At 38.0% G+C, this 18,781-nt stretch overlaps 2 protein-coding genes across 4 annotated transcripts in view; one reads left to right on the top strand and one right to left on the bottom strand.

Moving 5' to 3' along the window:
- The first annotated feature begins 1,636 nt into the window (after positions 1-1,636).
- Positions 1,637-5,784, top strand: ddit3 (DNA-damage-inducible transcript 3). 2 transcript variants are annotated; one of them, XM_061937761.2, is made up of 4 exons: positions 1,637-1,791; positions 4,060-4,122; positions 4,236-4,430; positions 4,502-5,784. In XM_061937761.2, exons 3-4 carry the CDS (start codon positions 4,275-4,277, stop codon positions 5,231-5,233), a joined length of 888 nt encoding a protein of 295 aa, XP_061793745.2. In that variant the 5' UTR covers positions 1,637-1,791; positions 4,060-4,122; positions 4,236-4,274; the 3' UTR covers positions 5,234-5,784. The 2 variants fall into 2 exon arrangements, with proteins under 2 accessions (XP_061793745.2, XP_061793746.2); XM_061937762.2 differs by having other exon boundaries at positions 4,196-4,430.
- Positions 5,785-5,799: 15 nt separating this feature from the next.
- mars1 (methionyl-tRNA synthetase 1) overlaps positions 5,800-18,781 on the bottom strand; it is a 36,487-nt gene continuing 23,505 nt past the window's right edge. The window contains exons 15-22 of one of the 2 annotated variants that reach the window (XM_061937752.2): positions 18,494-18,707; positions 15,372-15,503; positions 15,124-15,228; positions 13,298-13,493; positions 8,323-8,394; positions 8,088-8,114; positions 7,745-7,867; positions 5,800-6,401 (exon numbers count right to left, since the gene is read on the bottom strand). In XM_061937752.2, coding sequence (XP_061793736.1) covers positions 6,252-6,401; positions 7,745-7,867; positions 8,088-8,114; positions 8,323-8,394; positions 13,298-13,493; positions 15,124-15,228; positions 15,372-15,503; positions 18,494-18,707 — 1,019 coding nt within the window. In that variant the 3' untranslated portion in view covers positions 5,800-6,251. The remainder of the gene's footprint in view (positions 6,402-7,744; positions 7,868-8,087; positions 8,115-8,322; positions 8,395-13,297; positions 13,494-15,123; positions 15,229-15,371; positions 15,504-18,493; positions 18,708-18,781) is intronic. The other variant, XM_061937753.2, reaches the window with a different exon arrangement.

The raw sequence follows: 18,781 nt of genomic DNA, 5'->3' as shown, positions 1-18,781 counted from the left end.
CCTAAATTCCTTCCAATAGCTGGTTGAGAAAGGTTTTTCTTAAACTGTTCAACAATTTGCTCACGCATTTGTTGACAAAGTGGTGACCCTCGCCCAATCCTTGTTTGTGAATGACTCAGCATTTCATGGAATCTACTTTTATACCCAATCATGGCACCCACCTGTTCCCAATTTGCCTGTTCACCTGTGGAATGTTCCAAATAAGTGTTTGATGAGCATTCCTCAACTTTATCAGTATTTATTGCCACCTTTTCCAACTTCTTTGTCACGTGTTGCTGGCATCAAATTCTAAAGTTAATGATTATTTGAAAAAATAAATGTTTATCAGTTTGAACATCAAATATGTTGTCTTTGTAGCATATTGAACTGAATATGGGTTGAAAATGATTTGCAAATCATTGTATTCCGTTTATATTTACATCTAACACAATTTCCCAACCCATATGGAAACGAGGTTTGTAAAATATATATATATATATATATATATATATATATATATATATATATATATATATATATATATATATATATATATATATATACTGTATATTGTATTCTATTTCAGTTACTTTATTGAGTTTACAACCCCCTGGCGCTGTTTTGTACTGTTTCTGTACTTGTTCTGTTTATTATTTCTTGATTGTATGTATGCATATTATAAATTAAGGTTTATAAAATAAAAATTAAAAAACAATTTTGTTACTTATACATATTTTGTATTCTATTTGAGTTACTTTATTGAGTCTGCAACCCCCTGGCGCGGTTTTGTACTGTTTCTGCACTTGTTTTGTTCATTGTTATGTCTTGATTGTATGTATGCATATTATAAATTAAGGTTTATAAAATAAAATTAAAAAAATAATTGTGTTACTTATATATATTTTGTATTCTTTTTGAGTTACTCTATTGAGTCTACAACCCCCTGGCGCTGTTTTGTACTGTTTCATTACTTGTTTATTATTATTTCTTGATTGTATGTTGCATATTAGAAATACAAGTTGATACATTTAAAACAATAAAATAAAATAAATTATATTATTAACAATAATAATATTTCATCACCGCGAAGTCAACTGGACAGAGAAAAAACTTCAAAGCGTCAAACTTTGACCGAGCAAATTTTTGTTAAAAAAGTCACAAAGTGATTCATTTTGACATTAACGTTCGTCTGAGGCCAACATTTGAGCGTAGAAACAACTAGTAAGAAAACCAATTGAAGCGTTCGTGTTTCCGGAAACAAGCAATTCTTCGACATTGCATGTATATATGTATATTTTTAGATTTTTTTTTTTTTTTGGTGTGTGTGTTCCGTTGGAAGTACTTAATAAAAGATGGTGTTATCCCCAGCTAGAAACGTGTTGCCAAGCATTGCATCATTCCTTTCATGTGACTCCCATACGCCCCAAATTGGTCCTGGCCGCCTCCTGCCTGCATCACCGCCGCTTCCTCATGCAAACTACACACACGCCAGCCGCACGATCTTGCTACCGACAAAACCCCGCCCCTCCCACCTCCCAATTGGATGTCGCCAAGGAAAACGGACTGCGCTGCTCGCTCCCGATTGGCTCCCGACGCATCTTCCGCTGGAGCCGTCGCGTCGGAAGGGAACTCGCTTGCCGTGCATAGTTCGGTTGGCCCGTCGCTGCTTATAAACACCGCCGGGAGTTTCCACGGATCACATTCGGCCGTCAAGTCTGAACAATGGTTAACATGAGCGATCTGCAATTGTTACTAAACTATCACCATTCGATCCGCGGACAGTCGAGAAGGCGAGCGAATAAACGAAAAAGGGTAAGTAGACGATTCACTGCTTTGTGTCTGTCTTTGTTATTGCTGCGCGAAGTGAAGGATCAAAGTGGTCAACAAGGCTTTTCGAATGACAATATCAATTTTAACATAATATTCATTTAATAACACTAACATAACAATAGGTTTCCTCGCACCTTCTTTCTTTTGTTGACATTTCAAGGTGTCGCGCGACTTAAAAGCTCCAAACTTTCCAGCTTTGACAGTCATTTTTTTTAAAAACAATATTTATATAAAAAAGTACATCATGTAATATACAGCGTCCTTCAAAACATGAATTATATATTTATGTATTTGTACTTTTTTGTCTCGCCCGGTCCAGCGATGGACTTTGCTTTTCCGTGACGTAATTGTCTTAGATCATACGTCAACAACTTATTGTTCAACAATCTAAAATATTTAACAATATTTGTTGCTCGGATATTTTTTTATGCAGAATTAAAAAAAGCAAGATGTCACTAACAAACATAATTACATAATAAACAACTATCTTTATTCATTTTTGTATCAAATAAACATGACAGCCAATTGACTACTTTTTAAACTTCACTTTGTTTTGAACAACACTGCATATAATAAATAGGAACATATAAGTCGCAATTTAATTATTTATTCGTGTTTTTTAGTTATATCTTATTTATATTAATGTAGATTACATTGTTTTCATTTATATATTTCATTTAACAAAGAAAAATACACTTATTTCAAAGTGTAATAATGAAAAAACATTTGCATTCATAATAAAAACGTCTCACAAATTGTGATGTATGTATTAATGCACAGGTGTCAAACTGTCAAACTCAAGGCCTGGGAGCCAGAACTGGCCCGCCACGTCAATTTGCGTGTCCCCCGAAAGGTTAGAAATATGTGTAAATAAAGTACCTTATCTTTTCTTAATAAATGTATGACAAAAATAAATGTACAGCATACAATTACATATATTTACACTTTAATCATCTCTAATAATAAAAAAAATTATATAATCATACATTTCAAAACAATTTTATTGTTCAAATAAAGATAAATACTTAAATATCTGCTGACTTATGAGTTTAAAGCAAGTAATCCAACAAACTGTTCATGTAAACATTTTACAGTAAAATCCACTTTCAATATAGATTAATATTACACTATAAAACAACAACCGTAGATTTTACAGTATAGGAAACGTGCATGAATTTTTACGTAAAAAAAACATATACTAGATATGTCAAAAACGTATTATTCAACATTGTTAAAGCAATCTAAAATATTTAACAATATTTGTAAATAAACTCCTTGCTTGGATATTTTTTATGCAGCAAGAAGCAAGATGACACTAACAAACGTTACACAAAAATAATTACATATAAATGAATGGTGTTTTTGTAGTTGTCGCCGCAGTGTATATTTAATTCACTGACTGTCAACCTTTTTGGAAAATGTTAAATCATAAATTTGAATCTGTTTTTTGTCCTCTTGTTTATCTATCTTTATTGTGTAGTGACAACCTTTGAGCACAGGGGGCGCAACTGAAACAATTGTCGTCGTTATTAAAAGTTAATAATCACAAAATGTATTGTTTTGTTTGATATCAACAGCCCAAAATAAAATGTATTGTAATTCATAAAATTTATATTTGAAGTTAACAGCCTAAAAGAAAAATCACTAATGTAAGTTTTGCATTTTTTGCAACAGGCCAAAAAAACAAAAACAAAAAAAATCATTGACAATTTGTACATTTTGCATATCACTGCCCGTAAAATCCACTTTTATTTTCACATCTTTGATCATAAATGTAATAAATTCATAAAGAATACTTACCAATATCACCATATACATATGTATTTTAATTAAAAGAAGTTAACAGCACAAAACAAAAACATGAATTTAAGTGTTGTGTTTATTGCAACAGTCCCAAAAAAATCCTGATTAAAAATGTTTAAATTTTGTGTATTAACTTGCCCAAAAATTCACTTTTTTCATGTCTTTGATCATAAATGTAATTAAAAAAAAAGATCTTTAGCAAAATCAGCAAATACATTTAAAAAGAAAGTAACAGCACAAACAAAAAAAACCCCACAAATGTTAATGTTGTGTTGAATTTCAACAGTCCATACAATCCTTAATTGTAATTGACAATATTTACATTTTGTATATTAACTGCTCCAAAAATCCACATATTTGATCATAAATCATAATAAAGTCCAAAATATATTAAATAAAGGTGTATTTTTATGGAAAACACTAATCCACATGTATTTTTTCTTGCAGATTTGTAGGGGTGAATTATCTCCAACAAATTCACAGACTTGATTAAGGGAGTCCTTTTAAAAGGTAAATGCTGTGCTTGTGTGACTATATTTGTGCGACTGAGGACACTGTTCATGCAACGTGAAAACGTTTGAAGGACTCACCAGGAGCAACTTTTCCCCCTGGCTGTCCGTCAGGTCCAGCGTGAGCCGTGTGACTGTGCGTTGTGAGAAGATATGACTGCCGAGTGGCTCCACCTGCCCCCACCGTACCCCCCCGGCGCGGAGCCGCTGTGTGGTGCAGACTTGGAGGCGTGGTATGAGGACCTGCAGGATATTCTGGGCTCGGACACGGGAGGGCCCAAGCTGGCACGCGCCCCCTCGTGCGGCGAGGTCAGCGACACTTTTAAATGGCGGACACTTTGCGCATTACCAATTACTACTTGCTGTTTTTCTACTTACAGAAGGAACCCGAGTTCTTGGATGTTCTGGAGAGTTGCTCACTCACGTGGTTGACGGACGGAGGTCAGACGTGGGGCGAGGGCGTCCAGAGGGCGACGGAGCACATCCACGACCCTCAGCCTCTGCATCACACCTCGTCTTCCTCTTCCTCCTCGTCCTGCTTGACTCCGGCAGAAGAGCGGAAGGCGGAGACGAGGAGCGGCGACGGTGACCTGCTGCCCCCCGAGTTCTTCGAGTTGCTGAGCGATGGAGGAGTAGGGATGGTAGATTCAAGCGGGGCAGTGATTAGCAGCGGTTATTATTACCATCATCACCAGGCTAACAGTGCGTACCCAGCGTCTCCATCCGCCAGCGAGGAAGAGTCGCCCTGCGTTCCAGATTCTCCATCCTGCTCCTCCTCGTCCGCCTCGGAGTCGCCTTCCCAGCGCTGCTCGTCCCCGTCGTCGCTCGTCTCGTCCCCGTCCATCTACTCGCCCTCGCGCCTAGGCAAGCGCAAGAGGAGCGCCGGCAACGACGACGCCCCGTTGTCTCCGGGCGGCTCGGCGCAGCGTACGTCCTCGTCATACTTGTCCGCCAAGAAGAGTCGCAAAGAGAGGGAGCAAGAGAACGAGAGGAAAGTGCAGGAGCTGACCGAGCAGAACGAGCGTCTGAAGGCCGAGATCGAGAGGTTGGGAGAGGAGGTGCAGCGGACGCGTCGAGCGCTCATCGAGAGACTCGTCAACACCAGGAAGTGAGGCCAAGGCGAGAATCAAAAAGTGTGTAAGAAATGCTCCTTAAGACTGGAAAGTATGGAAAACCAAAGATGTTTGAAAGGCTGAAGAATGTGATGAGAAACAAAGAAGAAAGACACAGCATGTGAAAAAGAACAGGAAGTGTTTGAGTCATCTTTGCAATTCATTGTAACTCCTCTTTTAAAAGGGCTGCAATCAGAGATTATTTGTCCCAATATGCGCAGAGTGAAGGAGCTCAGGAAGTTTTCACTTTGTGAGTATTACTATTTTTATGGAAACCTTTTTGTAATCGCAGGTGACTACGTGTATTTAGATACAGCAGCTTTTGTATTAACTGGTGGTTTATCTCCACTCCCTATTTTTGTAAAACTGTAATAACTAGATTACTGTACAACTTTGTACTGTCCCATTTGTCTACTTTTCTTACTCAAGTCCCCAAAATTTTCTATTCAATGAATTTGCATGACTTATTATTGGGATTTTTCTTAAAGGGTTTCCTTTTTTTGTCAATGTACTCACACATTTGCAATAAACAGAAGACTTTTTTTTTTAAACCTTGTTTATTGATTTGTTAATGCATGATTTATTTGGTAAAATTGTATTTGCAGAAAATAGGAAAAGAGTTTCATCATAAGTTTTGATAGTCAACGGGTTTCTATAGAAAGAATATAAAAAGATTTAAAAAAAAAAATCAACTACACAGAGCACATTCGGAGGCCAATATTACAGCAAGAGTATAAAATCAGTTTCTCTTGGTGGAGGGATTTGGAAAAATCCCTCCATTCTTTAGCAGAATTCATTTGACTCCCTTTGTGTGTTTTCATTTCCCCGCCGGCCTCACCAGCATTCCATTAGCCCTCAGTGCCAGCACCATGTTGTCTTAGATCCCGTCACAGCTTTGCCTTTGGCTAACACCCTCATCTCGCCGTCTACATCATGTTCCTTTTCCTCCAGTACCGCACCTCAAAGCCACTTCCCCCCTCCTACCACTAACCTCACACCGTTTGGAACTTTCTGCGTCTCATTTCTTCTTGGCCTTGACGAGCGCGGGCTCGGGGCTTTTCCCCTCAGACAAGACCAGCTGCTTCTTCAGCTCCAACAGTTTAGCCACTTCGGCCGTGACCGCCGCCTTGTCCGCCTTCTGCGCTTTCAGGGCTCGCACCTTCTCGCCCTAGCAGATAAAAAAAAAACATTCTTAGATTTCTATATAGCAGTGCTTCTCAATGATTTTATGTTTATCCGCCACTACTTTTTTATTGTGTTTTATATTGTCAATTTATTCTAATTGTATTTTAGTTCTTGCTATTTTGGCCTAATTTCCCATGTTAGCCGTTTTTGCACCAAGACAAATTTCTTGTATGTGAAATGTAGCAATAAAAAAAGTTTCTGATACGTATATTTGGTCATATTCTCCATGTGAGCCCGACCCACTTTTTGAGAAGGACTGCTATATGCGAACATTTCAATTAGCAAGGAAAATCTAAATATATTCCTTTATCAACCTAACCTCATCTCATGTACAGAAGACAAAAAGCAAATGTTTAAATTCCTATTTGTTTCTAACAAGCGCAAATATTGACCGCATTACAAAGAAATTGGTTTGTTACATGCAATACTTGATATCAATATCTTTGGTAGGATGAAAATGTGATAAAATATTTAAAAAAAACCAACAACTAAAAAACATACATTTTAATATAGCATCACAAAAAAACAACGACTGTGTACACATACGTTCAATAAGGGCTTTGGTTTGATAGCTGCATGATTCTGTTTAGGAGTAACAAAATAAAAATTGGTTTGGTCATGTCAAAACACAAAAGTAGGAAATGCAAATTTTTATAAGGTGATATGTATGCATATTTTTTGGACCTTCCCCTACCAACTAAAATGCTCAGATTTCTACATATGAACATTTCAATTAGCAAGGAAGATATAAATATATTCCGCCAATAACTTAGCATTACTTATCATGTACAGAAGAGGAATCTATAAACAGAAAAAGCACAAATGTTTAATTTCCTATTAGTTTCTTACAAACTTAAACATTCGTTGAATAGTGCTTTAGTTTAATATGTGTGTTATTTGATATTAATATTGTGATACTGAAAAATAAACAGTTAGAAATGCAAATTTATTAAAAAACTTCTTACATTTGAAAAATGCCTTTTAGTTTGAAAGCTTGTTGATTTAATGTCAATACAATATTTAGCAGTAATACAAAAACATTGGTTTAATCATGTCCCAACACAAAGTAGGAAATGTAGATTTTTTTTCGACCGCATGAAAAAAAACCAATTTGTAACAAACCTGTGCAAAACAAGTTGAATTAAAATAAAACACAAACATTAATTGCTCTTTGGTTTGATATGAATGCAGTATTTGCTATTGCTATTACATATAAAAAATGGTGCATCGATTTTAATTATATTATTACATTTTGACGTTGAGTTGACTTAGTGTGAGTTAACTTGAAACGTGTGAAAAGAATCAGGTTGACTTGCGTGCCCTCACCTGCTCCGCCACGGCCTGCGTCAGCTGCCTGGCTTTTTCCGGGTCCGCTGCGGCGTTGGCTGCAGCCACCTCGACATCTACGGCGGCGAGAGCGGGCGTGCTGGCAGCGCTTTGAGACGCTGTCTTGAGTGTGCAAACAGAAGATATGATTATTCTCCAAAGGCGAATAATTGGACAATAAGAGCAGTCAGTCGAGGCGTCTACAGAATTTCACGAGTGGCAATGAGCGAGTAGACAAGACTCACGCTGGACTCTCGGCGATAAGTCAACATTGAAATGAGCTGCTAGTATGAGTGAAAGCATGAAAACATTCAAACTTCACACGAAAAACGGCAATGGATACCTTCTTTTTTGCTGGTTCATCTTCAGGCTAGAGACAAAGGCGGTTGATGAAAAGGTTTAGAAAGGGAATTATCTTTATCTGCATGATTAATGCATCAAATACAAACACGCTTTAGATCACATTGCGAAAAACATGAAGCGACAAAGTATTCAATCTGTTCGGACAATTTGCAGAGCTATTCATCACACCAGCAAGCACTTTACAAGTACCAAACACACAAAACAACATCACATACCTGCTGTCCCCCAAATCTCTTCTTCAAAGACTCAATCTGCTCCACCTCCAGTTTCTGGAACAATGGACTAACCTGGGGGAATACGGTGTTCAGTTATTAAAACATATATACTCATTCTGTCTTATGATCAGTGTGAATCTTGGGGCACCTAAATATTCGGTCAGATTCTGATTCCTGAGGTGAAAATTCGATTCAGAACCGATTCTTGATCCAACACGATTCTCGATTCAAACAGATTCTCACAATGTAGTATTTGGTATAATAATTTGGTAACACTTTAGTATGCGGAACATCCATCCCATCCATTTTCGACCGCTTATTCCCTTCAGGGTTGCGGGGGGTGCTGGAGCTTATCTCCGGGAACATATTCACCATTAATTAGTTGCTTATTAAAGTAACACATACCGGTACTTAATTTAGAGTTATTTGGGAACCAGGGGAACATATAAGGGTTAGGTTTTGGGTTGGGGTTACTCATAAGCAATAAGGGTTAGGGTTAGTTAACTCTTAGTTAATGGCTTACTGTATGTATAATAAGGCCATGCAGAATAAGGCATTAATAAGTAGTTAATAATGACTAATTAAGAGTCAATATGTTACTAATTTGCATGTTAATAAGCAACTAATTAATGGTGAATATGTGTTCCCCATACTAAAGTGATACCAATAATTGTGTAATGAAACTTTTTCAAAAGAAAATGCAGGTTAAAAAATGATTTCTGGTTGCATTTAGATGGCATAAAAAAATATTTTGTAAATTTGATTCTTACTAAAAAATATATATTTTTGATGGTAAAATCCAACAATTTGCTCAGTGATCTAGTGGAGAAAAATGACTTTCTCAGGAAAAACATGGTGTGAATCTGCATGTTTTGCTTTTTTAAACACGTACAGTATTCCGTAAGTTGGACCAGCCTCCACAAGCGTGAGCGATAAGAAGACACACTTTTGTTGTTTTTACATTTCATTATTACTGGCGCTCAACTTCTTTTTAAACTTTTTTGATAATGAAGGATGTTAAAAAGTGAGAGTTGTGAGGCACAAATAATGATTTCATCTTGACAATTAGGGGTATAAATCTTTGGGCAACCAATGATTCGATCCGCTTCCGCTTCCTGGGGTGGCGATTTCATTAAGAATTGATTCTCGATTCAACACAATTCTTGGTACAAACCGATTCTCGCAATGTATTATTTGGTAATAATTATAATGATACTTTTTCAACACATGTTAAAGCTTAGAAAATCTCCTTCTGGTTGCACAGAGATGGCCTAAAACTTATTTTTAAAAATGGATTGTTCCGAATAAGAATCGTGATTCAGATGTGAATCAATTTTTTTTGTGCACCCCTGATGACAATTTAAAAATGAACATGCTTTTACGCCCGGGTGTAACAGTACGGAATTGTCACTGTTTTGGGTGTAGTAAGTTACAAAATACAAAACATAAAACTGCTTAGATTCTGTGTTACCAGCTGTAATAATTCTTAAATTAAAAATAAATAAATATGATGATTATATCATATTGAACAAGATTCCTTTTTAGGAAAGTAAAACGATACAACTATTACTGTTGCACATGCTTGTATTATTTAAACACCCTCACTTGTTAACCATTGCTAGTAGTTAATACAAGTTTTATGAAGACAACAGTTCGACCCTGCATATGTTATTCAAAATGTTTAAAAATCCTAGCAAGCAAGCATCTGGGAGCTGATTGACTTTCATAGGTTCCACTTTGTTTGCACATTGATGACCAATACAAAATTGGTCATGTTTGCGGTTGAAGATTTCCCCTTTCCTCCAAAAGTCCCTCTGATGTCCCCTTGTTTGCAAGCTCAGGTAAGGCTTGACAACACCTGTGGCCTCTCATAAGTGAAAGGCCTACTTGTCTTCCATTCACAGCTTCAATGTGTCCTACCACAGCTATGCAGATGACACGCAGATCTACGTGTCACTGACGGCAGGTGAACGTCGCCCTGTTGATCCACTTTGTCGCTGCATCAAACAGATCAGTGTGGGGATGCAAAAAAAAAACTGAAATCATTGTCATTGGCCCACAGACGCAAAGAGAAACTACTATCAATCACATTGAGAACCTCTCCCTGAAACCTAATAATCATGTTACAAATCTAGGAGTAATAATGGACTTAGACTTGAACTTTAACTGTCACATTAAGTCAATAAAATCAGCAGTTTTTTACCACCTGAAAAACATTGCCAAATTCAAAGGAACATTTTCTATATCAGACATAAAATACTAAGCCATGCCTTTGTCTCCAGCAGGTTACACTACTGTAATGGCCTTCTCACTGGGCTCTCTAAACGAGCTGTAAAGCAGCTGCAGTACATCCAAAATGCTGCTGCTCGAATCCTAACTAGAACCAGGAAATACGACCATATTAGTCCAGTGCTTTGGTCAATGCACTGGCTTCCTGTTGCTCAGAGAATAGACTTTAAAACAGCTGTCCTTGGGTACAAGTCTTTTCATGGTCTTGTGCCAAAGTACATCTCTGACATGTTAGAGCCACCACAAGCTGTGAAAACCTCAGGGAGTTGTCTCCTAATGGTGCCTCCCTACAGTCAGGACCAAACATGGTGAAACTGTGTTTCAGTTTTATGCTTCTAAAATCTGGAATGGTCTTCTTGAAGATGTGAGACGAGCCTCAACATTGGCAATGTTCAAATCCAGCCTTTTAATTGTGCATATGACACCTGGAAGCAACGTTCCCTGATTCCCAATTGCGCACTGCTCAAGCGTCCTCTGTGCACAGCAAATATATGCCGCGCACCAAATCAAACCCATCTGAATTCTAAACAAAATAAACACATTTATTCTGTATAATTTTGCAATGCAACTCTGAGTGACAGTGACAACAAGCGGCCCTAAAGGTGTTCGTCAACACCGTTCAATTGAACACCGGTCGATTATTGTAACGTCTATCGAGATGCTTCGAGGACAGGAATTATATCGATCACTTTATTGAGCAAAATTGTTTATATTCGGCCATAACCACACCAAAAACATGAGTAAAAAACTTCTATCTCGAAAAACTAGTCATTTTCTGCCGTACAAACCAGGCCAAAAGCAACTTGTCATCTGTCACCAACACGCATACCACTAAGCCACTGGTGCGTTTATGGCCACACAAAAAGTCGGACAACTCAAACACCACACTAAGTTACACTATGACTCCTCAGTCATACGTGTGCTTATTCTACTGTCATTTAATTTTAATGTTAATTTATTTATATTAATCATGGAATGCTGTTACTAGAGAAAGTTACAGGAATGCACACTTCATCCTATGCTTACATTTCACTGTGCAACATGAGGATGTTTAAGGGGAACTAAATGTGATCTCTGAAAGGGGTACAAATAATTTCCAAAGCAGGACCCCCACCCAGACATATTGTACAATACTAATCCATAGCTTATGAAAAACAAGATTTCTTTTATTTTCATTACAAGTGGGCCAAATCACTAATATTACTAAATAATCTCATGAAAATGACTCCTCTCATTTGAGTGTTATAATAAAAGATTGGTTTGAGACAGGTGTGCTGCTGGTATTGCCACGTGTGATGTTGCTCACATGTGCTCCACTGAATGCTCAGGGAGTTTTTGTGTTTGCTCAGACACATGAACAATTAGAGGGAACATTGCCTGGAAGTATTGTATCTATAGTATTTGATTGATTTGATATTTTAATGAATTAGGATTGTTTTTCTGATGATCGTATTTTCTGATTTTAATTTGAAATATGATTTTATATTTTTATTTTTGCCTTCTTTTAAATTTTCTGTAAAGCACTTTGGATTGCCCTGTGTATGAATTGTGCTTTTATAAATAAACGTGCCTTGCCTTGTCATTCAACACTAATGTTGCCTCACTTGCAGAAAGAAGGGGTATTTTGTAGGAATTTGCATCTTAGGGACTTCATGATTCAATTTGGATTACGATTTAGGGTGCTATGATTCAAATATTAAAGGTTTATTACTACCATCCTAGTCACGTCCATTGTGTCCTTGGGCAAGACACTTCACCCTTGCTCCTGATGGCTGCTGGTTAGCGCCTTGCATGGCAGCTCCCGCCATCAGTGTGTGAATGTGTGTGTGAATGGGTGAATGTGGTAATACTGTCAAAGCGCTTTGAGTACCTTGAAGGTAGAAAAGCGCTATACAAGTATAAACCATTTATCATTTATTTATTTACGATTATGCCAATTATGGATGCTCTGTTCCCCTCCATACTTGATTCTTTTGAACAAGGTATATTTATCAGAATTATCTTACACATTTCCAACATCTAAAAGCTGCTCTTTTTACTCAAAGTGCTATAAGGAAATAAGACTTATTTTAACCATTTAAATTGGGGCGGTATAGCTCGGTTGGCAGAGTGCCGTGCCAGCAACTTGAGGGTTCCAGGTTCGATTCCCGCTTTCGCCATCCAAGTCACTGCCGTTGTGTCCTTGGGCAAGACACTTTACCCACCTGCTCCCAGTACCACCCACACTGGTTTAAATGTAACTTAGATAATGGGTTTCAATATGTAAAGCGCTTTGAGTCACTACAGAAAAGCACTATATAAATATAATTCACTTCACTTCACAAATGAATTAACTTTAATTGCTGTTTTCACAGATTTGGGAACTAGCAAAGTCAAAACAGTTCAGAAAAAATGAATAAAATGACAAAGCCTTTTTATTTATTACTAAGTGCAAAATTGAATGTTAACATTTTACATTTAAGCCACACTTTTGAGACCCCTGCAATAGGCCTTACTGTACAGTCTGTCCCTTAAAACTGTTCTGGTGTTTTTTGTTTTGTTTTGGCCAACTTCCTGGTGCTGCTGCCGTTTTGCTTGTGATTTTGCTAATCGATATTGATGCATCCAGGAATCGATGGATCAGCACAACCCTATTATTTAACCATCATTATTGTCGCCATTCTGGTGAGTGTGCACTAATACTCACGGTTCCAATGCGGTGGCCCGCGCCCAGCACGCATGTAAAGGTACCGGTGCCTTGCAACATGGTGTTGACGCAGGATTGAGGGGCATTCAGTTGATCCCTGATGGTCTGGCTGACTGCTGGCATGTAGGGCAGCAGCATGACTGACAGCAGACAGGCGATGTTGACGGACACACCAGTGACAGTGCCTGCACGCTGCCTGAAGGGAACACATAGCAAGGAATCATCTAATAATTTCCTTTGACGTCCTTGAACACATTTTATTTGTAGTCCAGTGCAGTGTTTTTCAACTTGTTTTGAGCCAATGCACATTTTTTTCATTGAAAAAATGCGGAGGCACACCACCAGCAAAAAACAAAGAAATGAAACTCAGCACCTGATATTGACAGTAAAAAGTCATTCTGGCAATTGTTGGATATGACTTCAAACCATAACCAAGCATGCATCACTATAGCTCTTGTCTCAAAGTACTGTCACAACCTGTAACATCACGTCGTGACTTATTTGGAGTTTTTTTGGTGTTTTCCAGTGTTTTAGTTCTTGTCTTGCGCTCCTATTTTGGTGGCTTTTCCTGTTTTGTTGGTATTTTCCTGTAGCAGTTTCATTTCTTCCCTGAGCGCTATTCCCCGCACCCGCTTTGTTTTAGCAATCAAGACTATTTCAGTTGTGTGGACGCTGTCCTTTTTTGTGTGGACATTGTTGATTGTCATGTCATGTACGGACGTACTTTGTGGACGCCGTCTGCTCCACACGCTGTAAGTCTTTGCTGTTGTCCAGCATTCTGTTTTTGTTTACTTTGTAGCCAGTTCAGTTGTAGTTTTGTTCTGCATAGCCTTCCCTAAGCTTCAATGCCTTTTCTTAGCGGCACTCGCCTTCTGTTTATTTTTGGTTTAAGCATTGGATAACTTTTGACCTGCACGCTGCTTCCAGCATATTGTGATCATGACAAAGCACCACCTACTGATATGTAAGAGTATTAAACGGTTACTCTGCCGAGCTCTAGACAGCACAGATATTCAACAACGGCACATTATTTGCTGATTATAATTACTGGTTTGCAAAAAATATTTTTAACCCTATTACCGTATTTTTCGGACTATAAGTCGACGTTTTTTTCATAGTTTGGCCGGGGGTGCGACTTATATTCAGGAGCGACTTATGTGTGAAATTATTAACACATTACTGTAAAATATCAAATAATATTATTTAGCTCATTCACGTAAGAGACTAGACGTACAAGATTTCATGGGATTTAGCGATTAGGAGTGACAGATTGTTTGGTAAACGTATAGCATGTTCTATATGTTATAGTTTTTTGAATGACTCTTACCATAATATGTTACGTTAACATACCAGGCACGTTCTCAGTTGGTTATTTATGCGTCATATAACATACACTTATTCAGCCTGTTGTTCACTATTCTTTATTTATTTCATATTGCCTTTCAAATGTCTATTCTTGGTGTTGGGTTTTATCAAATACATTTCCCCCAAAAATGCGACTTAACTCCAGTGCGACTTATATATGTTTTTTTTCCTTCTTTATTATGCATTTTCGGCAGGTGCGACTTATACTCCGGTGCGACTTATACTCCGAAAAATACGGTAGGTGAAATGACAATCTCCCACGACACACCAGACTGTATCTCACGGCACACCAGTGCACACAGTGGTTGAAAAACACTGGTCCAATCAAGAGGTTCGAGAAATACAAATGAACGAACGCTTCTCTAATAGGTAATCAATTCTCGCTTTTGGATTGAAAATATGCAAAGGTATTACATCTATCTCCCCTGCATGATATTACATATAGGTCATCATAATCTCACCGTTCTGCATCTCCTCCCTTGATCTTCTTCCAGGGTTCATTGACTTGAATGTACTGGTTGCCATGGCGAGAGATGTTGAGGATGTGTTTCAGAGCATCACGAATTCTAGTAGAGGACAAAATCCACTTCCAGTTCAAACAGTTAATCATTAAAACATCACAAAAAAGTAAACAACGGGCTTGAAACTGACAGCATATCCAATGTACTGTATGCATAAATACATTTGTGTGCAATTCATGTGGTCTTACTTGACTTTGTCCATGAGCTGGATGTACTGCTGGAGCTCCCAGCCCACTAAAGCCAAGAGCTTCTTATCTTCCTGCAGCAGCTCCATCACAGGCACAGAGCCATCAAAGAACTTAGAAACAAACATGCCGCCTCTGGAGAATCGAAGGAGGGTTGAAGGCGAATGGAGAAAGACAGAAAAGCAGAAAAAAAATAGGGGTCAGAATAAAGTGCGTGAGAAGTGTCAGAAAGGCAGCTAGAATCAGGAGGGAGAAAATGCTAAATAAGAAAGGCGTGTTACTCCACTCGCTAATTGAGGATGAAATATGGATCGTGTAATGCAGCACTGGGTTGACGTAAATGAACATAACAGCTCTGCTTTGAGCCTCGTTGCTAGAAAATAATTGAGCTGAGTTGTATGTGCAAATCATCAGGATGCTTATAGTGAGAGGCTGACATGTCTGACGCAACGCGGTAATCTATATTTGACTAAATTCAACGCCTCTCAAGGAGAGACGGCTAGGTCCAAAAAGGCTTTGACAAGGCTGTCATATTTACAACGAGCAGTGGTCCTGATGTGGGAGCGCAGCAAACTTTGCCTGACCTGCATTCTTACATGTTCTATTGCGAGAGTGCAAGAAAGTGCGATGGCTGATGATATTGTGCGGTGAGGACTTGTTTCAGGCTACTGTCTACCTCCACCACCTCAAGCTGGATGCAGTTTAAGATCTTTTAAAAGCAATTCGGCATCGACGCTGCTGCCCGAGAACAATTTGCAAGATCAAGGTGCTTTGGGGAAAAAAACTCTCTTTGAAGCAGGATTTAACCCCCAATCTTTTTAAAAGCCATTAAAGCGGCGGTCTAATTGGGCTGATATTACACCATACCAAACATGTTTACAAAAAGTGGGGACGATCTCTTGTAATAGTTACGTCTCCTACATTCTCAAATCTTATTTCTTAATTGGACTTGATTCCTGTATTTAAAAAAAGAAAATTTAATAAAAAAAGAGTAATTTTAAAAATGGCCCTTTTAGGGAAAAGGGACTTTTTAAAATGATGTTCATGCAGTAAGTCCCTTAGCCTGTTTATGAGCATAACACTTCTGAGAGAATAAGTGCTTACACGGTTGCTTTTAATGACGTCAGAGAGGAAAAAGCTCATCCATCATGAACATGATACTGCCTCTGACCTGTGTATATGCCAAAGTAAGCTTTGCTACACATCTTAAAATCTGTCAGTTAGCTATAGACATGGGAGCTGTAAGATCACTTAATCATTCAGTTTTTCTTCAAGCTAACTTACCACGATGTTGCTATTAACATTTGAGTGTAATGATAGTATTGTAGCTAACATAGCTGTGCTCGTGTTACTAATGTTTATGTCCTTCTGTCCCACAACTTAAAGCTACTGTATGTTTTGGTTAGGTGGCTGGCGTTTGAACAATATAAATACCCAGTCTTCTTCCATGGTCATCCATATCAGCTATGTATTACACATGCACATAAAAGTAACAATATAATCATGTTATAGAAATGTCATTTGTTTTTTGCTTGTGCACACCCACACAGGTATTTTCCAAAGCGCATCTACGCTGTTAAACAATCTCCATCCGTGCAAGTGTAGTTTGAAAACAATCTATGTTCGCATAAAAAACATTCACTGGCTGTCATTTGCATTTTGTCCAACCAGAAGCCTACAAAAGCTAACTTGATGTCATTATTACACATCCGTTCATCAGTACAGTGGTATATTATATCTAAATATATATATATATAGACAGTGGAACCTTGATTTACAAACCCAGCGTGTGCCTTGTTTGTGTGTGTTTTTTCGCCTTTTGACAAGTTTCGCCAATTGTGCCAACTCAATATGAGTGGAAAGTGTGGAGAGAAGGAGGGAATTGCTGTGGAGTTAAAAAACAACAACAACAGCTAATATATTAATGGCGCTCACAAGTATGGAATATTTGATGAAACAGGCTTTGTACTACAGCAAGATTAAATTTTGATGAGACCGGACTTTTCTGGAAAATTATGCCAGAGCAGACTTATTTTAACAGTGGAGGAAAAGACACTCTCGTCCTTTCGATCACCGGCACAAGAGTGCACGCGCACGCAGTACCCCTCCTCCTCCCTTTCTCTTCGGCTCTTTGCCAATGTTATTGTGGGTGGATTTTACTTTTTAAAAGGTTTATTATTGTAGCCTCATGGTTGTTAAAGTTAAGGATTTATGTGATTTCTGATCGTTTGTGAGAGCATCTATGTGACTAGTGTGTGTGGGCGCTTGCTGGCAGAGCAGTGCATACAGCGCAGTTCAGCTTGTTAGTAAAAAAAAGGTTCATCCATCACCCCTTCTTATGTTTATTTGATATACAGTACTGTATAGCAATGTATACTCTGTTCAAATTGTACAAATCTTCACTGAAATATGGACTTTTGTCAAGGGCTGTTAAAGTTAAGGATGTACCTGTGTGTGATTTCTGATCGTTTGTGATGGCATCTATGTGACGAGTATGTGTGCGCGCGTGCTGGCAGAGCAGTGCATACAGCGCAGTTCAGCTTGTTTTGGTTTGTTCGTAAGGAAAAAGTTGATCCATCACCCTTTATGTTTATTTGATATGCAGTACTGTGTAGCACTTTATACTGTGTTCAAAGTGTACAAATTTTCACTAAAATATAGACTTTTGTCGAGGCTGGAACACATTATTCATATTTACATTGTTTATTATGGAGACATTTGTTTCACTATACAAACTTTTCAATTTACGAACCCTAATTAAGGTTGTAAATTGAGGCTTTACTATATATATATATATATATATATATATATATATATATATATATATATATCTTGAGCTAATGAAGTTATATTTTGTAATTGGTATATGAAATATTTTACGTTGGACAAGAGCAGAGTTACATTGTAGATGTCGAAAGTGGATAAAGAACATGACGTAAGAACATAACTCATTAGCGTAACAGACTCACAAAACTGACATTACTAGAAGCACTTTAAAATAGTCTAAATTTCCATTATCCAGGCCAGAGTTTGGCCATCAAACTGTTGTGGCACCTCAGACTTATTTAAAATAGTTTACAAAAATACTCTATGGTACAGTTGAGGACAAATTCTTGATGTCCAACCTGTTAATGAAGTTGCCCAAGTTATTGAGCAGTTCCGAGTTGTTCTTCATAGCCATGTCCGCCCAGGAGAAGGTGGAATCCTGTCCTTCTGGACGCACATAGAGCAGGTAGAAGCGCCACACGTCAGACGGGATACCGGTGTCCTTGGCCATGTCGCCAAACACGCCAACACCACGGCTCTTGGAGAACTTTGTGTCTTCATAATTCAGATATTCTGCACACAAGTCAGAATAGGACATTTTCAGTGTGACTGCAGCATGAATAATTTACCAGTGTGCTGTAGTGAAT

The sequence above is a fragment of the Nerophis lumbriciformis genome, linkage group LG03 (assembly GCF_033978685.3).
Source record: "Nerophis lumbriciformis linkage group LG03, RoL_Nlum_v2.1, whole genome shotgun sequence".
NCBI lineage: Eukaryota > Metazoa > Chordata > Actinopteri > Syngnathiformes > Syngnathidae > Nerophis > Nerophis lumbriciformis.
This window is presented reverse-complemented; position numbering and strand designations above follow the sequence as displayed.

What these genes read in the sequence shown, in the direction of transcription:
- ddit3 (XM_061937761.2), top strand. Translation starts at nt 4,275, where the DNA reads ATGACTGCCGAGTGGCTCCACCTGCCCCCACCGTACCCCCCCGGCGCG. An exon ending in GCGCCCCCTCGTGCGGCGAG is followed by an intron (nt 4,431 to 4,501) that starts GTCAGCGACACT and finishes TTCTACTTACAG; the next exon opens with AAGGAACCCGAGTTCTTGGA.